The sequence below is a fragment of the Anopheles maculipalpis genome, chromosome 3RL (genome assembly GCF_943734695.1).
Source record: "Anopheles maculipalpis chromosome 3RL, idAnoMacuDA_375_x, whole genome shotgun sequence".
NCBI classification, from domain to species: domain Eukaryota; kingdom Metazoa; phylum Arthropoda; class Insecta; order Diptera; family Culicidae; genus Anopheles; species Anopheles maculipalpis.
In genome coordinates, this window is record NC_064872.1 from 55,700,029 (window position 1) to 55,718,834 (window position 18,806).

Here is an 18,806-nt window from a genome sequence, read left to right on the forward strand (position 1 = left end):
ATTAGAATGGAATAGACACGAGATACGGGGTTCGCTGTCATTTCTAATTCTATGCACTGATGCGATAGCACGAAACGCTGGAAAATGTATAAAATTAAACTTAAATTACAAGCACAGTGCGGCATCAGGCAGCGCTGCACACTGCTGGGTAGGATCCGTGACTCTGGTGGCGCATGTACCAATAACAGTGGGACACTTCACAGTGGTTGTCTGAGCGATGAATGAGAGCGGTGGAAAATAAGTACCATTTTTCAGGACATCAAGCAAATTTGTTTTTACGACATATTTTTCCTATTTTTCTCGAACGTTACTTGAAATAGGTTAGGAATGTTAGTGAGCGAAATGACGTTTCTGGTTTTGCTTATATGAATCAACCTTAAGTGAGGGTATGGTTTGCTCGAATAAACTCAAATGGTCTTTGGGAATTTTTTAGCTATTGATAACAGTTTATGAGTTGTACAGCAGTATCATTGTATCTTACCTTGTGCTCAAATATAGAGGAGCTGTTAAAAGTATACACTTTTATCACCATAGTATACAAAGTTTTTTTGTGATTGTTCTTAAATTTTCTAGCTCTTCAGACTTCTTCAATTTGTTTTAGTGTTTTAATGTTAATTAGAAGATGTTTAAAGATATTACATTTTACACTCAGGGGCGGTCCGGACTTGAGGGGACAGTGGCACCGTGCTTCACAAGAGAGGACCTTGGTTCAAATCCCTTCCGGGCTGTTCCGGGATCCCGTAGTGAATTCCGACTATTCAACTACGTGGAATCAGCAAGTCTTGTATGCCATTCGATGGCCGGCGATGGACGACTTCAAACCAAGATCGTACGTTTAGTCAAGAAGAGCAACAAGAAAAAGAAAATATTTTACGCACGAAACATTGAAAAAATGTCTTTTCTTCGGCCTTTAACTTCGGGAGGTCTTGGGATGTTTCCTTGTTTTCCTGGATTTAATTTGAGCTTTTTTTTTGTTCAAGTCTCTAAAATCTCTTCAATCCAAATAAATATTCCAACACAAGAACAACGAAACAGATCTTCGTTCTTTCTGTATCCTTAATTATTGAAGTTATCTGGTAAATTAGCCCTACACAATGTTCATTGGGAAGTGCTCACTTAATATAAAGACTTTGCTAAATGTTAGAACGAAGAGGACCAACAAGAAATGCACCTAAAATCATTCTTGGTCTGGTTTGTTGCCGTGTTTACGGTCATTTGATCATTTAACAAATAAGAATTATATAAATGGTTTATTTATACGTTAGGATGATGTATCATATTATAGTAAATGTTTTAAAGGCGAACATTTCCGGTAACACGTTATTGCCCATTATTTTATTTATGAAACAAAAATTAGAAACCAACAATTTAAACATAGAAAACGTGCAAATAGTAAAACTCTTCATGACCCTGTAACGCCATAACTCTCTCTGACAAATTTTATGAGCAAATTTGAAGCAAGGAAATCTGTTTCCCCGTTTTATGGCAATCTAGAACGCAGATGGGTTTATTATCGTCTAATGAAGTAGTTGAGTGAGTAAATGAACACTAAAATGCGATGATTTGCTAGTTGCCTAACAGTTTCTATTTTTAAATTTTTAGCAATATTACGTTTAACGTGCTTGACTTCAATTTTACATGCCTTCCGGTGTTTAAATTAATATACAGAAGCATGCTGCGAGTTTGAAAAGATCACAAATAAACACACATAAGTAAAAAAAAAAACCCCAAAAGCACAATTATTTAACAAACAGAATAGGTAGAACGAAGTGGTTTAGTCGCCATCACAGTCAAGGCTTAGCTTAAACATTTCCTACAATGTAGCTCAGAAAAACTCCAACCGAATGTGCCGAGCTTTCATTTCCTTGCCTTCCCTTGCCGGGTTGCTTTATCCTCTTCGTGTGTGCGCAAACTCTACCAACATCTCTTTCACTCGCCAAAGCTTTTGCTTCCTTTTCTCGCTCTCCCGTAAAGCTTTTCTGCTCTTTCGCACCACTACTATGGATGTGCCCCATTCGCCACTATCAGTCGATGGCGAAAATCCCCTCACAATTGTCGCTGTTTCTGTCTCGCCGATTGTACATCTCCTTTCCACTGCCACTGACGGTCGGATGCTGCGGGAGGACTTTCGGCCAATTGAGGGATGCTTGTGCGTTGGTTGTTGTTGCTGCTGCCGCTGTTGCCGATGCTTTCGTTGTCGATGTTTTGTGTAGTGCTTGGGGAAGCGCAAGCCGTTATCCTCTATATATAAATGGGAAAACAATTTTGCCCACCACAAGTATTTCACTGTTAGTCCTAACAGTAGCAAGGGTAGCTCCGATCTTCTGTGCTGCTGTAGCATCCTCTGTGAATGCGTTGCACTTCGATTGTTGGATTGTGACAGTTCGGTCGTACTGCTTCAGTGCTTTCTTATTTCAAAGTTCATTCATAAAAAAAAAATTTGAATACAATTCTATTTGGTGAGGTGCCTAATAGTGCGAATAAAAAAAAAACGTGCTTGCGTATTAGCAAACGATCCTCCAGAGGCTCGAGATAGTTATCGCAACGCCAGTCTAAGCGGCTTCAAAGGAGACGCAACGCTTGCAGCTTGGATTTCAACCGCGCTAAGTGTAGCGCATGGATAGTATCAAGGTAAACAATATCATTTACAAATGTGACCGATCACGTGATGACGAATTTCTGATACGCCACCGTGAAAGCGTGGCGTGTAAAAAAAAAAACAGCGTGTCGATTTATTAGCGTCCTTAGGGTGTTATTAATCGTTGAACATTGATCGAATTGACCACCGGGCTTTGAAGTGTGGCAGGATCGCATGATCGTGTTCCGTATCGTATGATCTGCAGTTTGCCAAGTTAGTCGATTCTTGATTTGCATAATTGTATCATAATAGGTGTGGCGTGCCAGTCAATCGAGGTGTTTGCTGAGTTTGACGTACAGTTTCGAAATCCGTTCAATAGAGCTTGATTTCTTATTCTCTTGAATATCTTACTTTTATGTTGTGATGTTGGATTAAATTGTAACGATTCAAGATACGCTTCATGCCATATTAATGAAATTGGTAATGAAAAAAACCATGTCGTGAGCTTCGTAGTTATTCTTACAGTAAGTAGATATACTTTTTCTATTCCTGCCATTGGAACTACAACCTCGAACCTGGCATAGTGTTGGCTTCTTTTAACAGTTAATTCCCGTAATTCTAGTCCTATTTGTACATCAACGGCCCTTATGCGGCCCTTGACAATACATTAAAAAGGTTATTTTTACAAAAAATCTGGTTTCTATAGGATTCTGAATTATTTATTATGTTACGTTAAAGAATGTTATATTATTTATTTATTAATTTATAATTAATTATGACGGTCCAGTGCCGTATTGTCAACACCGCTTGTGTTGAATAAATTTTATAATCATATTGATAAGGCATTTCCTCCGTATTAAAGAATGTTATATGACTACATTTTTTTAAAAATAAATGTCTTATTTTAATTTTGAAACCCTTTTTTCCTTCAAAAATCAATTAAACTTAAAATAAGGGTAAAATTTAAAAATTCAGTTTATCTTTTTATTTAACATCGATTGATTGTTAAACCCCACCACTTTTCTACTTATCAAAGTGTATTTTTGTATGTAGAACGATGTATTTTCACATCCAGAGTAAAGATTTTTTAAACTTGTTATATCCTTGTGACGGTGTGAGCGAATCCGTCGTGTGCCACAATTGCCCCTAATACATCAATGTCACGCTCGTTAACAAAGACGTTCTGAAACCGTTTTCCCTCGGCGCCTTTTCTTCCCTAATCGAATGGTAATTAATGTAATGGAAAATTATTGCTTCATCTAAGATAAGTGGCAATAAAAACACACACACACACACATAACCTGCAACAGAACACTGTGCGCCAATTCGTTCCGAATGATCGTTGTTTGCTAGTGACAGCGGTAAGATTTCTATTGTATTTCAACCAGTTCGACCGCTCGTACAACCTGTTGCGCTGTTTGTCAATGCATTCGACGGTAACGGCTCAAAAGGCGGCAACATTTTCCACCTGAATGACGGATTGACGGGCTGTTGTATTTACACCCTTTACCTCCTCTCGGGTGGGAAGCGATTTTCCCCGTCGCTAGTATAGCAAGAACTGGTAAAGTCTTACCAGATTTGTGTAAGACACGGGGAAAGAATTCGCTAAAGATTTTCTTTTCCATTGGGTTGTTTAAGTGGCGAGGTTTCTTGTTAAATAGAAACAGCGAGACACATTTACGCAACCGGAAGAATCCGTAGCAACTGACACGAGGAATAAGTACAGACTGTTGCCCAAAGTGTCATATAACAGGATAATCCTAATAGAATGGCCGCTTTGCTGAATGAATGAATGAGTAATTGTTTCCATTAGAATGCACAGTGAATGACTAATTAATATAGTTTGTTAGATCGACGCTTAGATTAGTGGTACGGAAATGGAGTTTTTTTCATCGTATGTAATGCTTTTAATTGTGTCTTAAAAGCAAGGTGTTATTCGTTTATTTATTTTTTAAAATAATTTTTATTGACAGTCAATATTTTAAATTACATTAATTTAGTGTTGGATATTTCGTGATTTAGCTTTTCTAAAATTAAAGAACGTTTCTATATTATAACATAGTATTTTTATATTCATCAATCAAGGCCATTACTACAAGAAATATGTCTCCATTTTCTTAACATTTTTTTGAATCCAATTTTAAAAATTTATTTAAAATCCTTCAACATACTTCATACATTCAACATGCCTGATCCCGAAACGGATTGTACTAAAGTGTACTAAAACACAAAGCACACAGAGCAGAGTGCTTGCGCTGGGAAACAAAAACGCCAAGTGCCGCGTTACATGCGTGATGCACCGTTCCGCTACACTTAATTCAATTACCCAATGAAGCGACCCCGTACGCTAGTGTTGGTGATCAGATCTATTAACACGGGGCAAGGCAGACAAACTGTCGGATCCATCCTTAGCTACCGTGAGCAGGCCTTTTTTTTCCCCTGTTACCGCTGACCTACGTGAGATGGGCCAGTGCGATAGCGCCATTGCAGAACATCGGTATCAGTGGATCAAGAGTGGCACGAATTTCGTTTCGTTCCTAGCCCAAAACGACTTACCGTTTAACCGTACCGTGCAATACGAAATAAAGAGTCAAAAAGTGCAGAGTTTATGGTTGAAAGTTGCATAGAAAGTTTCGCAAATTTCGTTCAGTGTTTTTGCATTCAGAACGGGTGCTCCGTGTAGCATAATTTATCGACCCCCTCTCCACTCCCTCACAGCATAACCGTGGAAAAGTGTTTTGTTTGTCGCTGAGCATAATACAAGCTAGCAATAGGGCGGTCGCGTGTTCGGTGCCGAGTTGGTTGGGTGAGCTAATCAAGCAGGGTAGAGATTTGAGGAATTGTACTAAATCCGGTCACATCATCCGTTGGTAGCGGCGATTATAGTCGGCGGCTATTGGAGATTGTGGTTGTGGTCGGGTACACGGGTTAAGTGGGATTGAAGCTGTGCAGAACGTGGAAGGAAGTAGTAGTGATTGAGGGGGGAAAAAATGGAAGCCCACATCCGGTCGTCAAGGGAAAAGCAGCCAGTGCCCCGGGAAGCAGTGTTTTGTAAAACATGAAACCCCTGCAGCAACGTCTAGCGAGGTCAGCCGAGCCATAAACCATCGTCCGAACGATCTGTGCGCGGCGTTGTCCTTCGCAGGTGTGTTACTACGAAAGCCTTCCATGGTGTGATGGAATGCAGGTGCGTGCATGGTTGCAGATTGTTCGACCGAAGCGTAAAGATACAACTGACCGCAACGTTCGGTGGTGCGCGGGTGGAAAGGTATTACGACTGTTTGCCAGTGCGTAAAAAGTGGCCATCTTGCGACGGTAGTGACGGTACGAATATTCGGCATTTTAGTGACCGCGTTCCGGGGCGTTACGGGACGAAATTGTGCTAATTTACACGAGATTTTTTTTTTCGGCTCGTTTGCACATCGACAAAGGCGACCGTACGGCCAACGGTAACGGTCGACACCAATACAAGCGTGCCACCATTTGCACGGCAGGAACTCACACGTCGTATACGATCAGCTGCATCGCGATCGTTAGTAGCTGCAACTGAGCGGGGCCGCGTAGAGAATTGAGACTGTTACTTTCAATATTAAAAGTAAGTATCGTTGGGGCATCGTGGAAGCGATAATTGGGGCATGGTGGGCAGCGTAGATGAATTTATTTGTTTCTAAAGTATGCGTAAAATTATTCGGGAGTGTTGGAATTCGGGACGCTGGATGTTTGCAAACGTGTGTCCTAGAAATGTTCCTCTGATATGTGTCATTAAATTAATGAATTCACATTAATGGCAAGTACAGAATAAAAGTTTTCCATCATATGCGTGGGGGAACTTAATGGTATTGCGTTCAAAAATAAATCTATTCAAAGAATCACATTAAAGAATTATGCGCACGTGTCGTTACACGATGGCAAACACCGGATAATCATGGCAACATAAACGGAGTTGGAACTACATCTAGAAATCGTTAACAATTTCGTTTCTTGGTACGGCACATGTCGTTAATGTTCTAGCTTCTTGTCACTGGAGAACAGCTCTGAGATCTGTTGAGGTTTTTGTAAAAAATCGATAAAACCAAACCACACAAACTTGTTGTATAATAAGATAACAACTGTGTTTAAATATCGAACCTTTCCGCTATCGGTTACGAATCGTTCTTAATGAACGTTTAATGGTAAGGGAAGTAATTATTTTTCCGCTTCATCATCGTTCCTAACCACACGCGAACGGTATCACGAGCAACTTCGCGTATCGCTTGCCATATGAATCATTTTCTATCAAACCATATGCATTATTACCCCGATTAGGAAGGTCGTGGGAAAAGTGAACCAGACGATGGAGTATCCGATTCGCGGTGCTTCCTCCGAATGATAAAAATAACTCAACGATCGACGTCAAAGTCAAACCGTGTCCCGGTACGTTCTTCGGGTGCATGAGAAATTAATTCGCTATTCTCGATCACCGGGCCCGTCAATGCTACTGAGGGTGCACTTGTCAGCAGTGTGTCAGCGGCTTGGCAATACGATCCCGGGTCTGCTGGTCAGGTAGAGGGGTTGGGGGACCAATGCGTGCTGCCTCCAGCGAAGAAGGGGTTTGCCTCCCCCCCCCCCTCGGGCGGGTGTGTTACAATTTCAGCCGACGGAAGGTGATCGTTTGTCGATTATGTTTCCCAACACCGTGCAAGTGCACGTTGCGATTAGCGTTGAACTGTCCGCGGCACGGCGTAACGATTGACGGACCGGAATGCGACGAGCGAGGTGCACAAGTGTCCGGGGTTGTAGGGCGCGTACGTTTGCTGCAGATTAATTGCATCAGACTGCATCAAATGCACTATTAGATAATTATCATCAATTAGCTTGAAGTATGTAAACAGTGGCTAGATTGTTCTAGTTCGGAAGGCCACAACCGTTCAAGTGACTAGTGGATGATGATGGAATTGGTGAGCATTATTTCGTGTGCTTACCTTCAGCGCTGAAGGTTGCGCCCAGCTGCTGTCGGAAACGATTGGCACGGACAATTCCATTTGCGATTGATATGCGAGATGGAAATGTTCCCAAGCAGGTGAAAGGTAAAGGATACCGATTCCGGTATTATGTTTGGATTTTTCCATACTTTGTTCAACTAGGTGTTTTGCTACAGGTGGGATTTCCTGGATAATCAACCACCGTGATTCATGACAGATGACAACGTTCTGTAACTAAATTTGCTCTTAGATGCAGCAGAGGGTTCGGTGTCCGGTACGGTAGGAACGGGTATAGAATCCCTTCCAGACTCCGGACTCTCCATACATAGGACTTGGCAATCCAGTTATTGGTTTACCACACAGACAAGCTTCTCGAAGTTGTACAATCGAAGAAGATGCAAAAGAAGCAGAAGGAGATAACTTATATTTTATCTTTCAAATATTTTAGTTGAAAAGAATTTCAACAATTTCAAACACAGAACTAGAACCGAGCTCATCCGAGATAAGGTAGAGGATCACCTTTCGTGGATCGGAGTAGGATTGCTCCTGTGCATTGTCTCCCAACCAAAATGGAAAAAAAATACAAATGTTTATTGGTTTTAAGCAAGATGGCGAGGCCTTTCTATCAAAAGATAAAAATGAACAATTAACTGAACAATTTCTTCCTATTAGATTAATAATTTGAGTAATCCAAGGGCTCATTCATCTTATTTAAACAACACAGATAAAATACTATGCTCAATTTACCGGAGGACAGCCCATTCAGGATTCAATAACCGGTCCTGCCGTTTGAATCTCGGATCGCTTAACTTTCTTTGTATCAATTCTTCCTGTTCTAGTGGGTTAATAAGATCTAATTTATTCGCCCGTCTATCAAAGTTCTTAGACAATTTTTGGTCAGATTTTTTATGGTTTTTTTTTGTGGATTCTGATCCGGGGAATATTTCCCGCAAAATGTCTTCCACAGTTTAAAGATATATTTAATGAATCCAAAGTGTTTTAAATGAATCTCTTAATCTCTTGAGTCAATTAAAGATCTGTTTGATTAGTTGTTTGTACAAATTTTGGAAACAACGAAGCTAGTTATTTGGACCAAATCATATGTTGTAAACGTCATATTATACCATAATTTTACTAAGCTTTCATTATCGTTGCTTTCATTAAAATCTTTTAACTAAAAAATGAAAAGGGATTAAATTCTATACTCGCTTCCTGGGACGGTAAAATCCTTACAAAGTGTTTATTTAATGCTGTAGTTTTCTAATCACCTGTTGCACTGGAAGCATAAATGGGTTTGGAATGAACCTGGAGATCTGGATGGAGAAGACTTCCACGATCATGCGGAACAGCTGAAGCGTTCATTATATGTATTCATTCCACTCTAGAGCTTTAACGAAGCAGTGGAGTGGATCATCAACATCATCATCATCATTACTGCAAATCCAGCTTCACGCAGGTATAAATACACATACACACACACACACACACACACACACACACACACACACACACACACACACACACACACACACACACACACACACTACTATGCACCAACGGGACGTGCAAGTGCATTGTCATCTCACGCATTTACCTTGTGGTGGTGCAAACGGGTAGCCAAAAAAGAAAGCATATGATGAGCGAGAGCAAGAACGAGAGGAAAGAAGGCGAAATGCATTTCTCCTACCACATGATGCAGCGCTGCATTTGTGTGTGTAGCGTATTGGGATCGGTTTGGTTTGGTGTGTGCGTGCGTATTTTATGTGTCTCTTTACGAGTGATTATGATGCGTTCGACGTGATCGGAGGGAAAATGCATTTGTCTGAAAGCGCGCTGCGCGACAGTCCAAAGCGAAACAATCAGTGTTCTGCTAAAGTAACAGTGCAGAAGATTTATTTGACTACCTTTGCTGGGTATAAAACAAAGCAACGTGTAGACAGAGCCGTTTAGCAGTGGCACTGTAGTGAAGTGATCAAAGTGTTTTTTTTTTCTGGTTCTATTGCAACTGTGTGTACAGGTGTGTTTAGGTGTGTATTTGGGCGAAATTTGATGCGATTGTATTTTTACTTTCGGCGATACAATTATGTAGCATCCGTTTTTTTGGGATTTTATCATCACAGAGCAACATGTATCGCACACAATAAACCATTTTTAATAAAATGCTATTAATCTGGTCGTATGTAAACACTTGTGTTTCTCAGCTATCGTAGGGCAAAGGGCATTATGCGGGAAAGAAGAAGAAGGGAAGAAAATATATGTTTTGTTCTGCTATTTCTGAGCACACTCATCTCAACCATTCACGCAGTCTGGTGAATTATTGACTTAAAAAGATAATAATAAAAGAAAATAGTATTGATGTAGGCACTAGTGCAAGCATTAAAAATAATAAAATTGAAAAAAAAAACCGTTCAACTTTAAAGTTTCAACAAAAATGTTTAAGAAACGGTAAATATAAATTACCATTTCTTTTAACAATGGAAAATTCCGAAACACAAAGCATTACAATGTAGCGGAATAAGGGGCCTAATGCTTAGAATGCCGGTATAAATGCTGTTTGTAAAATCACAATACACTCAAAATAGTTTACAACCCATCAACTAATGCCTTGAATAGTAATGAACAAAATGTATGAAAACTGATTTAAAATGAGGTTTTTTTTTTTGTATTTTTTGTTAAACTCAAACTTAGCATGTCTGAAAAAGCATTTTTTTCTGACAAAAATATGTTTATTTATGTAAGCGTATATGAGTTTCAACAATTAATATTAAATGTTGCTCAAAACTTAAATCCTCTTTTCGTTTGATTAATTATTTTTATTTAAATGCTTTTCTCATATTTATAGATTAAATAAGACACGTTTGACAATTTTAAAAAAAATGCATAATCGCAAAAAAAAACAAAGAGGATTCTTGCCCTCTGCTACCTTACATTTTAAAAGCATGAATCGGCTCAAGACGTCCATTAGCATGTATGAGTGAATGATTTTCTTTTCTCTCACTTGAATTTTCACGGAGAGGAAATTCAATCATCCAGAGAAGGACGGAACACATGTGACGGGTGAAACATAAACCAATAACACTGTTAGCAAGATCATCCCGGCATATTTTATTGTAGGGCCCTGGGTACAAAAGACGTAATGTTGTGTTTTTTTTAGGAAACACGACGTGGCAAATAATTAAAGAACTACCCCTAATAATATTATGGGATAACCCAAAAAAAAGCACATTTTTAGGTAAGATAAGCACGTGCTTGTTGTGGGGAAAGCAAACAACGCAGAGTTGTTCGTTGCCATGTTTATTAGCGTATTTATTTACTTATGATAGTAATTAAAATTTATGTATTCCTGCCATCAAAAATGCTATCCGATCCAATGACACCACGCTTAGCTTATTAAGGGTCGCAGATGACCGTAACACCAGCTTTAAAAATTGACGATGCCAGTGTGTAGACGACCATTGGAAAGCCACGAGAGTAAACTCTCTTCGAATGTCTTCGGATGGCACCAACTGTTGCCATTGCCCTGGTGGCCGGTGGTGTGTGCTCACCCTCATGTGCGGATGTGTTGGGTCATCATGAAAGTCATGTTGCCTTTTTTGCATTGAGAACACACCGCAGCATACGCACAAAACATAGATTTATTTTTATGTTTATTTTTTACAGTAATAATTAAAATAAGCTTCTGGGACGCTTCTGTCTGATTTTTTAAAACTACAATTCAAAACACTTGTTAATAGCGTTGCAAGAGATTATCCAAAAAATGCTTTTAACAGTAAACGCGCTTTCTTATCCTTCTGCACAAAACGACAGGAATAAGCGAGCAATAAAAATGCAACGCCGTCCAATTTTTGTTTCTTCACACACGCCAAAAGCTTACATTGCTCTCGGGATAACCCAATTCTTATGTGCATTCGCTGAAGCCCGCGCGTACTTTAAATACCCGCTAACGTCGGAAAACGTTATTAAACGCGCAATCGTCAGTGTCGTCTCGTGGTTGCAGCAAGCGCGTGCCAGTTCGCGAATCGCGAAATCCGTTGTATTGTACACACACACACGCTTTAAAGGAAGAAGAAGAAAAAAACAACACCAAGTGCGTCTCTTTAAACCGATCTTACACCCGTGCGTTATTTCCGTCGCCGGGAAACAGTGACCAAGAGAAAAAAAGCAAAAGCGAAAGAAAAACAAAGTAAAGATTTTATTCGCAACGGCGAAATTAAATCCCTATCGTAGACGGAGTGCTAATTTGTGCCGTTCGGATTTTATTTGTTTGTTTGTTGTGTGCAAAACCATCTGGAGTGGTTAAAATTGCGTACCGAAATCGCTGGATCGTTGCTCGGGCAACCGGACGAATAAATCGTTAGAACCATCGCTGCGCTTAAGCACAACAACGCAGCGCAGATCGTTTTCGTACGCTTTTTCGCTCTGCAAGAAAGTGCAAAATTGTGTGCCCCGATAGCGGGCTTCTGTTTACAATCAATAGTAACGAAGCTACCGCACTGTTCCCTCTCGTTGTTTGTGTCCGGACCGTCCGGAAGATCGCACGATCCGCTGCCGATCGTAAGGAAATCAGGGAACGCTCCGAGCAGTAAGGAGGACACTCAATCCGGTGGAGTTGTTTTAAATATTACTTTCACAACAAGCCGTTCATGACTAACGGGCAAATGATAGTGTTTGTGTAGCATCCCAAGAGTACCGGTGAAGTCAGAATTATTTGCATTTGTTTTGTGTTCTTGGAGGGTGCATATGAAAACAAAAATTCGTGGCTTTAGGTCCACTAAGTGAAGATCGACTAGTGCATTGAAGTGCAAGTGCAATTATCTCGTGTGAGTGTGTGTGTGTGTGTGTGTATTGTGCTTAGCCGCACTTTCCCCCCAAAACAAACCAAGCATCTCAACAAGAGTTCCGATTCAAGCGATCATATCCAACCGTACCAGCATCCGCTTGCGGAGACTAATATTCTACCAGCCGCACCGTAGAGTTATTCTTCCGCCAAACGTGCCGCGGAGGATAGCCGAAACTGGCCGTGCTCGATACTGCCGAAGTGTGGTTTTATGTTGGCGTAATCGTGACTATCTCGCGCGAGATAGAGCGAGCAAAGTATAAGCGTAAAAGGTAAACCAAGTGGGGTGTCTTTCCTTCACCAAACGCCAAAAAAACTGACCAGACTGGGTGGCAAAAGCGTACCGCAACGGGACGGGAAGGTGAAAATAATCGCAGCATCCCTTTACGGGTGACGGCGCATGAGTGTGTGGGGTCCGAACGGTTTACTTACTTGCGCACCGCACCGCACCGGCGGCACACGCGGTGGCCGCGAACCCCATACCAAAATAAAACGAGTAAAAGCGTTTCGTAGCAATCTGTGGCACGCATTCGCACCGCCAAAAGGCAACTGCCGCCGCGGATAAAGCGACGGCACAGTGTGGAAAACTCTCAAGGGAAAAACGTGTGGAGTGTGGGGATTGGGGAAGCAAAAGCTACTTGAAATTTTTCAAGTATCAACCCCCATTTCGGGGCGGGTTGTGGGAACGGTCGAGAACGGGTGGCGGCAAAATGAAAACAAAACGAAACATTTGTCAAAAACTTGAAGAGAGGAGAAGCGAAAAGACACAAAGGCACACACGCACCCAGACGTACCCATTCAACACGAAGTGCATACAGGGCATGCGGGGCGATACGGGACGAGAATGAATGATCGCGATCACGATATTAGTGGACCCCGTTCGCTTGCCTGTCACTCTGCCTGTGTGTGTATTCGCGGCAGCAGAGATCTTAATCGCGATCGCGAGGCAAAAGGGCAGGAAATGAAATGCCATATCAAGCACACATACAGTTATGCTTCCTGTCATTCGTTATCTACTTTATCGTGGCAGTTTAGCGTTCGCCCTGTTCCGACAAATGAAGGCGATCGCGTGCAAATCGCACTCGCAAGATCGAAACGAAGTCGCGGTGAACGGGGGTTTGTTGGGGCGCCGTCAGGCTTTCCCTCTTAATTCCAGAGTGTGTCTGAGTGAGCGACTAGTTCCGAAAATCGATCAAGAGTTGCATCGACGAGATCGGGTCAATTTGAAATCAGAAAAGGAAATGTTTAGATTAGTCGAATGTATGATGACAAAGTTCGCATCAATTGCCGTCATTTGGTGATATTCGTTCCGAGCGTTTATTTCTTCATATTTTTTAACTAGAAGGTCTTTAAAATTCTCCCAGTCTCCAAGAAAGGAAAAGATGCATCAAATAACATTTTTATTCGCGTACATTTCAACTCCACCGAATCCAGACTGAATCGACGGTAACGGGAAGCAACGGAACTCTGCACCGTTGAAAACTGTTATCGAATAAATGGCGGAATGGGACCGGGGGCCTTTGAATGTGGCGGAAAATTGTGTTATAATGCTTCCGAGCAGTACCAAGGGAGGGAGGGGGGGTGGGGTCCAATCCAATCCTAAATGTAATGTGCTCACTTTTACTTTCGCGCTACAGCCCTTCTGAGAGTCCCCGTTGTCTCTGCTTCCCTGTGGTCGACGGACTTTCCTAACTCGTTGGATCATTTCCTCTTCTCGTGGACCGTCGATTCGCTCGCACATGCACACCGTTTGTCCACTAATACTGCCAGATAGCACACTCCCGCCGTCTCGTTTACACACACTTGGGCAAGGCGGACAAGGAAAGGAAGCGTTTGGGGAAGCGAGGGGCAGATCGTCTCAAATCGTGTCGATCTGACGTAACACACTGAGCCCACTTTCATCAAACAGTGTAACGCGCTGCAGTTAGCCGATGCAGCGGCATGCACCACCCGAATAGTCGATGATCACCAACACGAGCATGATCATCAGCGATCGTTCCCTTCCCAAACGATGTCAACCGGCTGGTATGATGACGCCGATGACGGCGAGGTGACGGGAAGCCAGGCAGTGTGGAAGTGTGTTGGAAAGTGGACACCAAACATACCGAATACATATACCGGTTTCGAAGCAATCGACGGATGATGGCAAGCCGCATAACACGCGCGGTGTGTGCCAGGCCAATGCGGTTCGCTGCCTCAGGACGCGACTGCTTTGGAAGGTCAGAAAGAATCGTTTGACAAACGTTTACCGCACGTCACCGATAAGGGTAGGGTGTGCTGAACGTAAAAAAGGGGCACGTCCTACTGCACCACAGCAAAAAAAAAAACAAACTTGTGGCTGGGAAAGCTCGCACGAAGTTCTCGCAAAAAGGATTGATCTTTTTGACAGCAGGGCGAGCACGCAGTTTTGAGGGTTTGAGGGGCACGTGGGGAAGCAGTGCACGGGGCTCAAATTACTGCAATGCTCAGCAGCCGGGTTTACGTCATACACTCCCGCAGTTTGGTGAGTAATCAGGCGGGTTGTAAAATGGCTGGTGGAATGCTGGAGAACGGAGGACCAGTTCTTGCGCTGCCCGAGCGCTGCCCCTAGCCGTTGAAATGGCCGCACACATTCTTTTTCAATTAACACCGCACTCGTGGAGAAGAAGCGCGCGCTGTTGTCGGGATGGGGAGCGAGCGGTAAACGATTAGTTAGCTGCCGTTATAAAAGGGAGAATGCGTTTAGGCAAAAACAAAACACACACAAGTACAGAAAGGAGCAAAACGAAAATTAATCAAGACACTGACACAAGACACAACATTCAGCTCGATTGGTTCCAGCAGGGGGTGCGGGCGGTGGAGAGATCGGTTGGACTGATAATTACCCAGTAGGCAAACTAGCCGCCATCGAACCCCCATCGGTGTGCGGTGGCACGGAGAACGAGTTAGACTCATTGGCGGCTGCCATCTTAGCGAGTGATCGTCACGAAGTCTACCGGATTTTGTGTGCGCCTGCTGCTACTAACAGGTTGTTGGGGATTTCTGGATTTTCCTTGGTGGTTGGAGTGGTTCATTACATATAGTGTGCTCTGATTCCAGTATTCCGTACTACTGATAAGAGCACTGGAGGTGGGACTGTGTGTAAGTGCTACGATTAGGTTACTTATGTTGGCTGTAGTTGTTGCGAGCAGTAATTTATGGAGCGTCATCTTGTGATGCGACAAAAAGTTAGCGTCCTAATTACACGTCTATTGCCAACATGTCTGTTTGATAGTTTTTGTCACATTATCTTTCTAGCTTTGAAAGCTGTTTGTCTGGTTTCAACTAAGTCAAACGTCATTTGCTGACAGTTTGGTGGTCAAAATTTGGGATGTCGCAAAAAACCATGGGGACTGCGTTTTTTTGTCACGGTTTTTGCACATCAAAGTCAAGTATATCGTCTCAACAAAAAAAGCCCTCGTCCTAACCGGGGTCGTGTTGTGCAAGATAAAAAAAAACACACACACACACCCCATCCTACAGGCCATCCCGAGGTTCGTTTGGGTCCATTTAGTCAGAATCTGATTATAGACCCCAGGATTCATGGAACTCGGCACGGAGACATAGTTTTGTGACAGTACCGAGAAACCGATTGTACTGACAAATGACTGACGGTCGGATTTGAAGATGTCTGCCCCATGGGTTTGGGCTGAAGCGATACAACAATTAGCAAAACAACCTTACCCTCCGTGTGCGCCAAAAATATATCCTTAGCCGACATTTTGTCGTTTCGTTTTGCGGACGTTGGAATAGCGTTGGAACCGGCATTCGGCGAACCTACAGAGCATCAGCCACGACAGTGCTCCATTCCTCTGGAGAGGATGCGAGAATCGTGCAGCTTGGTTTTTTTGTTGTTGTTTCGCAATGCTCTAATCCTACCCATCCGTTTCGTAACCTTTTTACGTAGAGAACTTACGCTTCCCAACACACGGACATTGCACAATGCCCCCGGCGCGTTATCCACATCGTTGCAAAGGAATGCGCGGCAAAATGACGAATTCTCGCAACTTGTCAGTCGATTTTCCGACAATGAATCGAGGACATCGTGGTGCCGACGGTCCCCGTTTGGCGAAACGGCCAAAAACTGTCGTTCCCTTTCGTGATGGCGCCATCCATTACTCTATACCCCCGTTTCGCACATGGAGGAAGACACATTCTCGATCCACATCAAACGATCGGTTGTTGAGCGCGAGCAACACAAGTGGCGCCAATTTTCGCAACAACAACAACACCATCAAGATGGCAAGGTCAACCTGCCACGGCACGGCGCAAACACGTGTCGGGGCGCTTTGGGTAGGGCGTGTTGAATCGCCGAAATAGAAACGCGAAGCACAAAGGTCGCCAACAAGATCCAAGCAGACGCGCAGGTCGCGCTGTCTGGTCGGGTGGTGCACCTTCTTATCCAGACCCGCCCGTGAAACGTGCCTCGGCCGCTGGAGGTGCGTGCGTCTGTGGGGACGCGTCTGCAACGCAGTTCATCGGTCTCCGCGTGCTCGTGGGCCGTAATCAGAAACCGAATGCGCATGGCGGGCCTTTGCGCAATCGGTCACGGAAAGTGTCTCGCGCAGTGTGTCGGCGACACGTTTTCTTATTCTTCTTCTTCTTCTCACCGTCCAAACATTCACGAATGCCGTAAGGGAATCCGTAATCCGCTGTTCAATGGCAGGTCAAGATTCTCCGGCCATAGATGAAGGCTACACGGTCAGGAAATAGCGCATCTAAAATGTTGCTACCCATTCTACCAACGGCACGTGTATGCGCGGTCTTGTGCGTGGTGTGTGGCAAGTGCAGAACTCCGCGACGCCGAAGAAAAGGGATTCCTTCGGGGAATGATATGTGCTACCGTTGTGTTTACTTCCTGCCATTTTTGCGGTGATCATAGAAATTAAATATGAATCACTGTGTTGGCTGGGAACATAAGACAGAAGAATGTCCGCTTGTGATCATAAAATTAGCTTAGCGAGATCGAGAAATTTATGACAAAAATGTAATCAAAAATCTGTTCCCTGCTTGTCTCAGCCTATCTCAGTTTGTATATTTCTTTTAAGAATTTCGTTGTTCTCTTGCAGTTTGAAGTGTAGAGCGAGAGCCAGTCAATGTTGCTCTCCCCTTTGCCAGTAAATTAAGTGACAAACCCCGAAGTGAAACATAACTCCAACGTACGCACACAACCACACTGGCTGACAATTGCTGGAGAAAATATGCTACGTGACACTTTTGAACTCGATGCATTTCTACTTCACTTTTCGCGCCCTTTCCGCTGTACGATCTCGTGTGTTTTCTCGTTGGCTTTACAACATGCTTCTTGTGACAAAAAAAAAAACTCGATCAACAAGATATCATTCTATCGCTTTCCAGTACGATCAGAAGAGTATTTTGCACTTGTTCCCACTTGTACTCCTGTGCCACGCGCTTGCGTCCCGAAGGAGCAGCAAGTTTTCTGCTTTCCCGGGGTTTTTTTTCTCGATCGCGCTTGGTGATGAGTGTGCCAAGACGAGAGACCTGGAGTGAGCGAGAGAAAGTGGGTACTGGATGTGGGGTCACACTTTGGTGGTGTAGTATGCGCAGCGCACCACACTTCTTTAATCAACACTTTGACATTTAAATTGTCCGCATTCCTTTTGGCACACGAATTTAAATACAATGGTCCCGGCCTCCACGGACGCAGTGAGTGCGCTCCGTTGCAGCAATCCACCGGCGCAAGTCCACTATGCCATGAGTGCATTTCCATTGTATCTGCCCCGCACGCCGGACCACCAGTTCCCGCCATTTCCCAGGCTACGTTCGAAAGCGTACGCGTACTTTCCCAGCCAACCGGGAGCCGAACCGATATTGCAGTCTGCTCAGTATTCCTGCCGAGTGCTGTACGGTGGTGCACGGTGCGTAGTGTAGCGAAAATTAAAAGGGAAAAAAAGGCTACACAAGCGAAGTAAGACGGCAAGCAACAGCAACAACAACAAAAAAAATGAGTGCAGCACCCCTTTTGTGGGACGCATTCCTTTGCAATCTGCAAAAACGACAGAAGACGACGTCGGCACAGCGCAAAACGCCGTGCGCGCAAGACGCGCAACCACGCGCAAGGTGAGCAACAACCGAAGGAAGGCTCACCCGTCACTAGAGGAGTTGCATCCAATCCCACCGGTCACGACACCGACCGTCGTCACGTTATGAAATGCGCGCCGCAAAAGGGGTGTGTCACGGCACGCAGCTGTAAACTGTCGTTGACACCGACACCGCATAGAGACCACGGGGAGGTCTCAAAGGTCTCCCCGGTTGCGGTTTGACGCAGCGCACTGCACCGGGTCGCACTAGGCGTTTGTTTTTTGTTTTTTTTTGTTTTGCACGCAGCAACGCCAAGATGTTCTTCCCACACCCTTTTTGCCAGGCTCGTTAAGTCCCTGTTGCAACAGCA

At 43.5% G+C, this 18,806-nt stretch overlaps 1 protein-coding gene across 4 annotated transcripts in view; it reads left to right on the top strand.

Annotated features, from left to right (window-relative positions):
* The first annotated feature begins 2,561 nt into the window (after positions 1-2,561).
* The window catches only part of LOC126563331 (ion transport peptide-like), a 31,084-nt gene continuing 14,839 nt past the window's right edge, over positions 2,562-18,806 (top strand). For 2 of the 4 annotated variants that reach the window (XM_050219964.1, XM_050219963.1), the window contains exon 1: positions 2,562-2,631. In XM_050219964.1, coding sequence (XP_050075921.1) covers positions 2,617-2,631 — 15 coding nt within the window. In that variant the 5' untranslated portion in view covers positions 2,562-2,616. Of the gene's footprint in view, positions 2,632-6,035; positions 6,174-9,499; positions 9,567-18,806 lie in introns of those variants that run through there. The other 2 variants (XM_050219965.1, XM_050219966.1) reach the window with 2 other exon arrangements.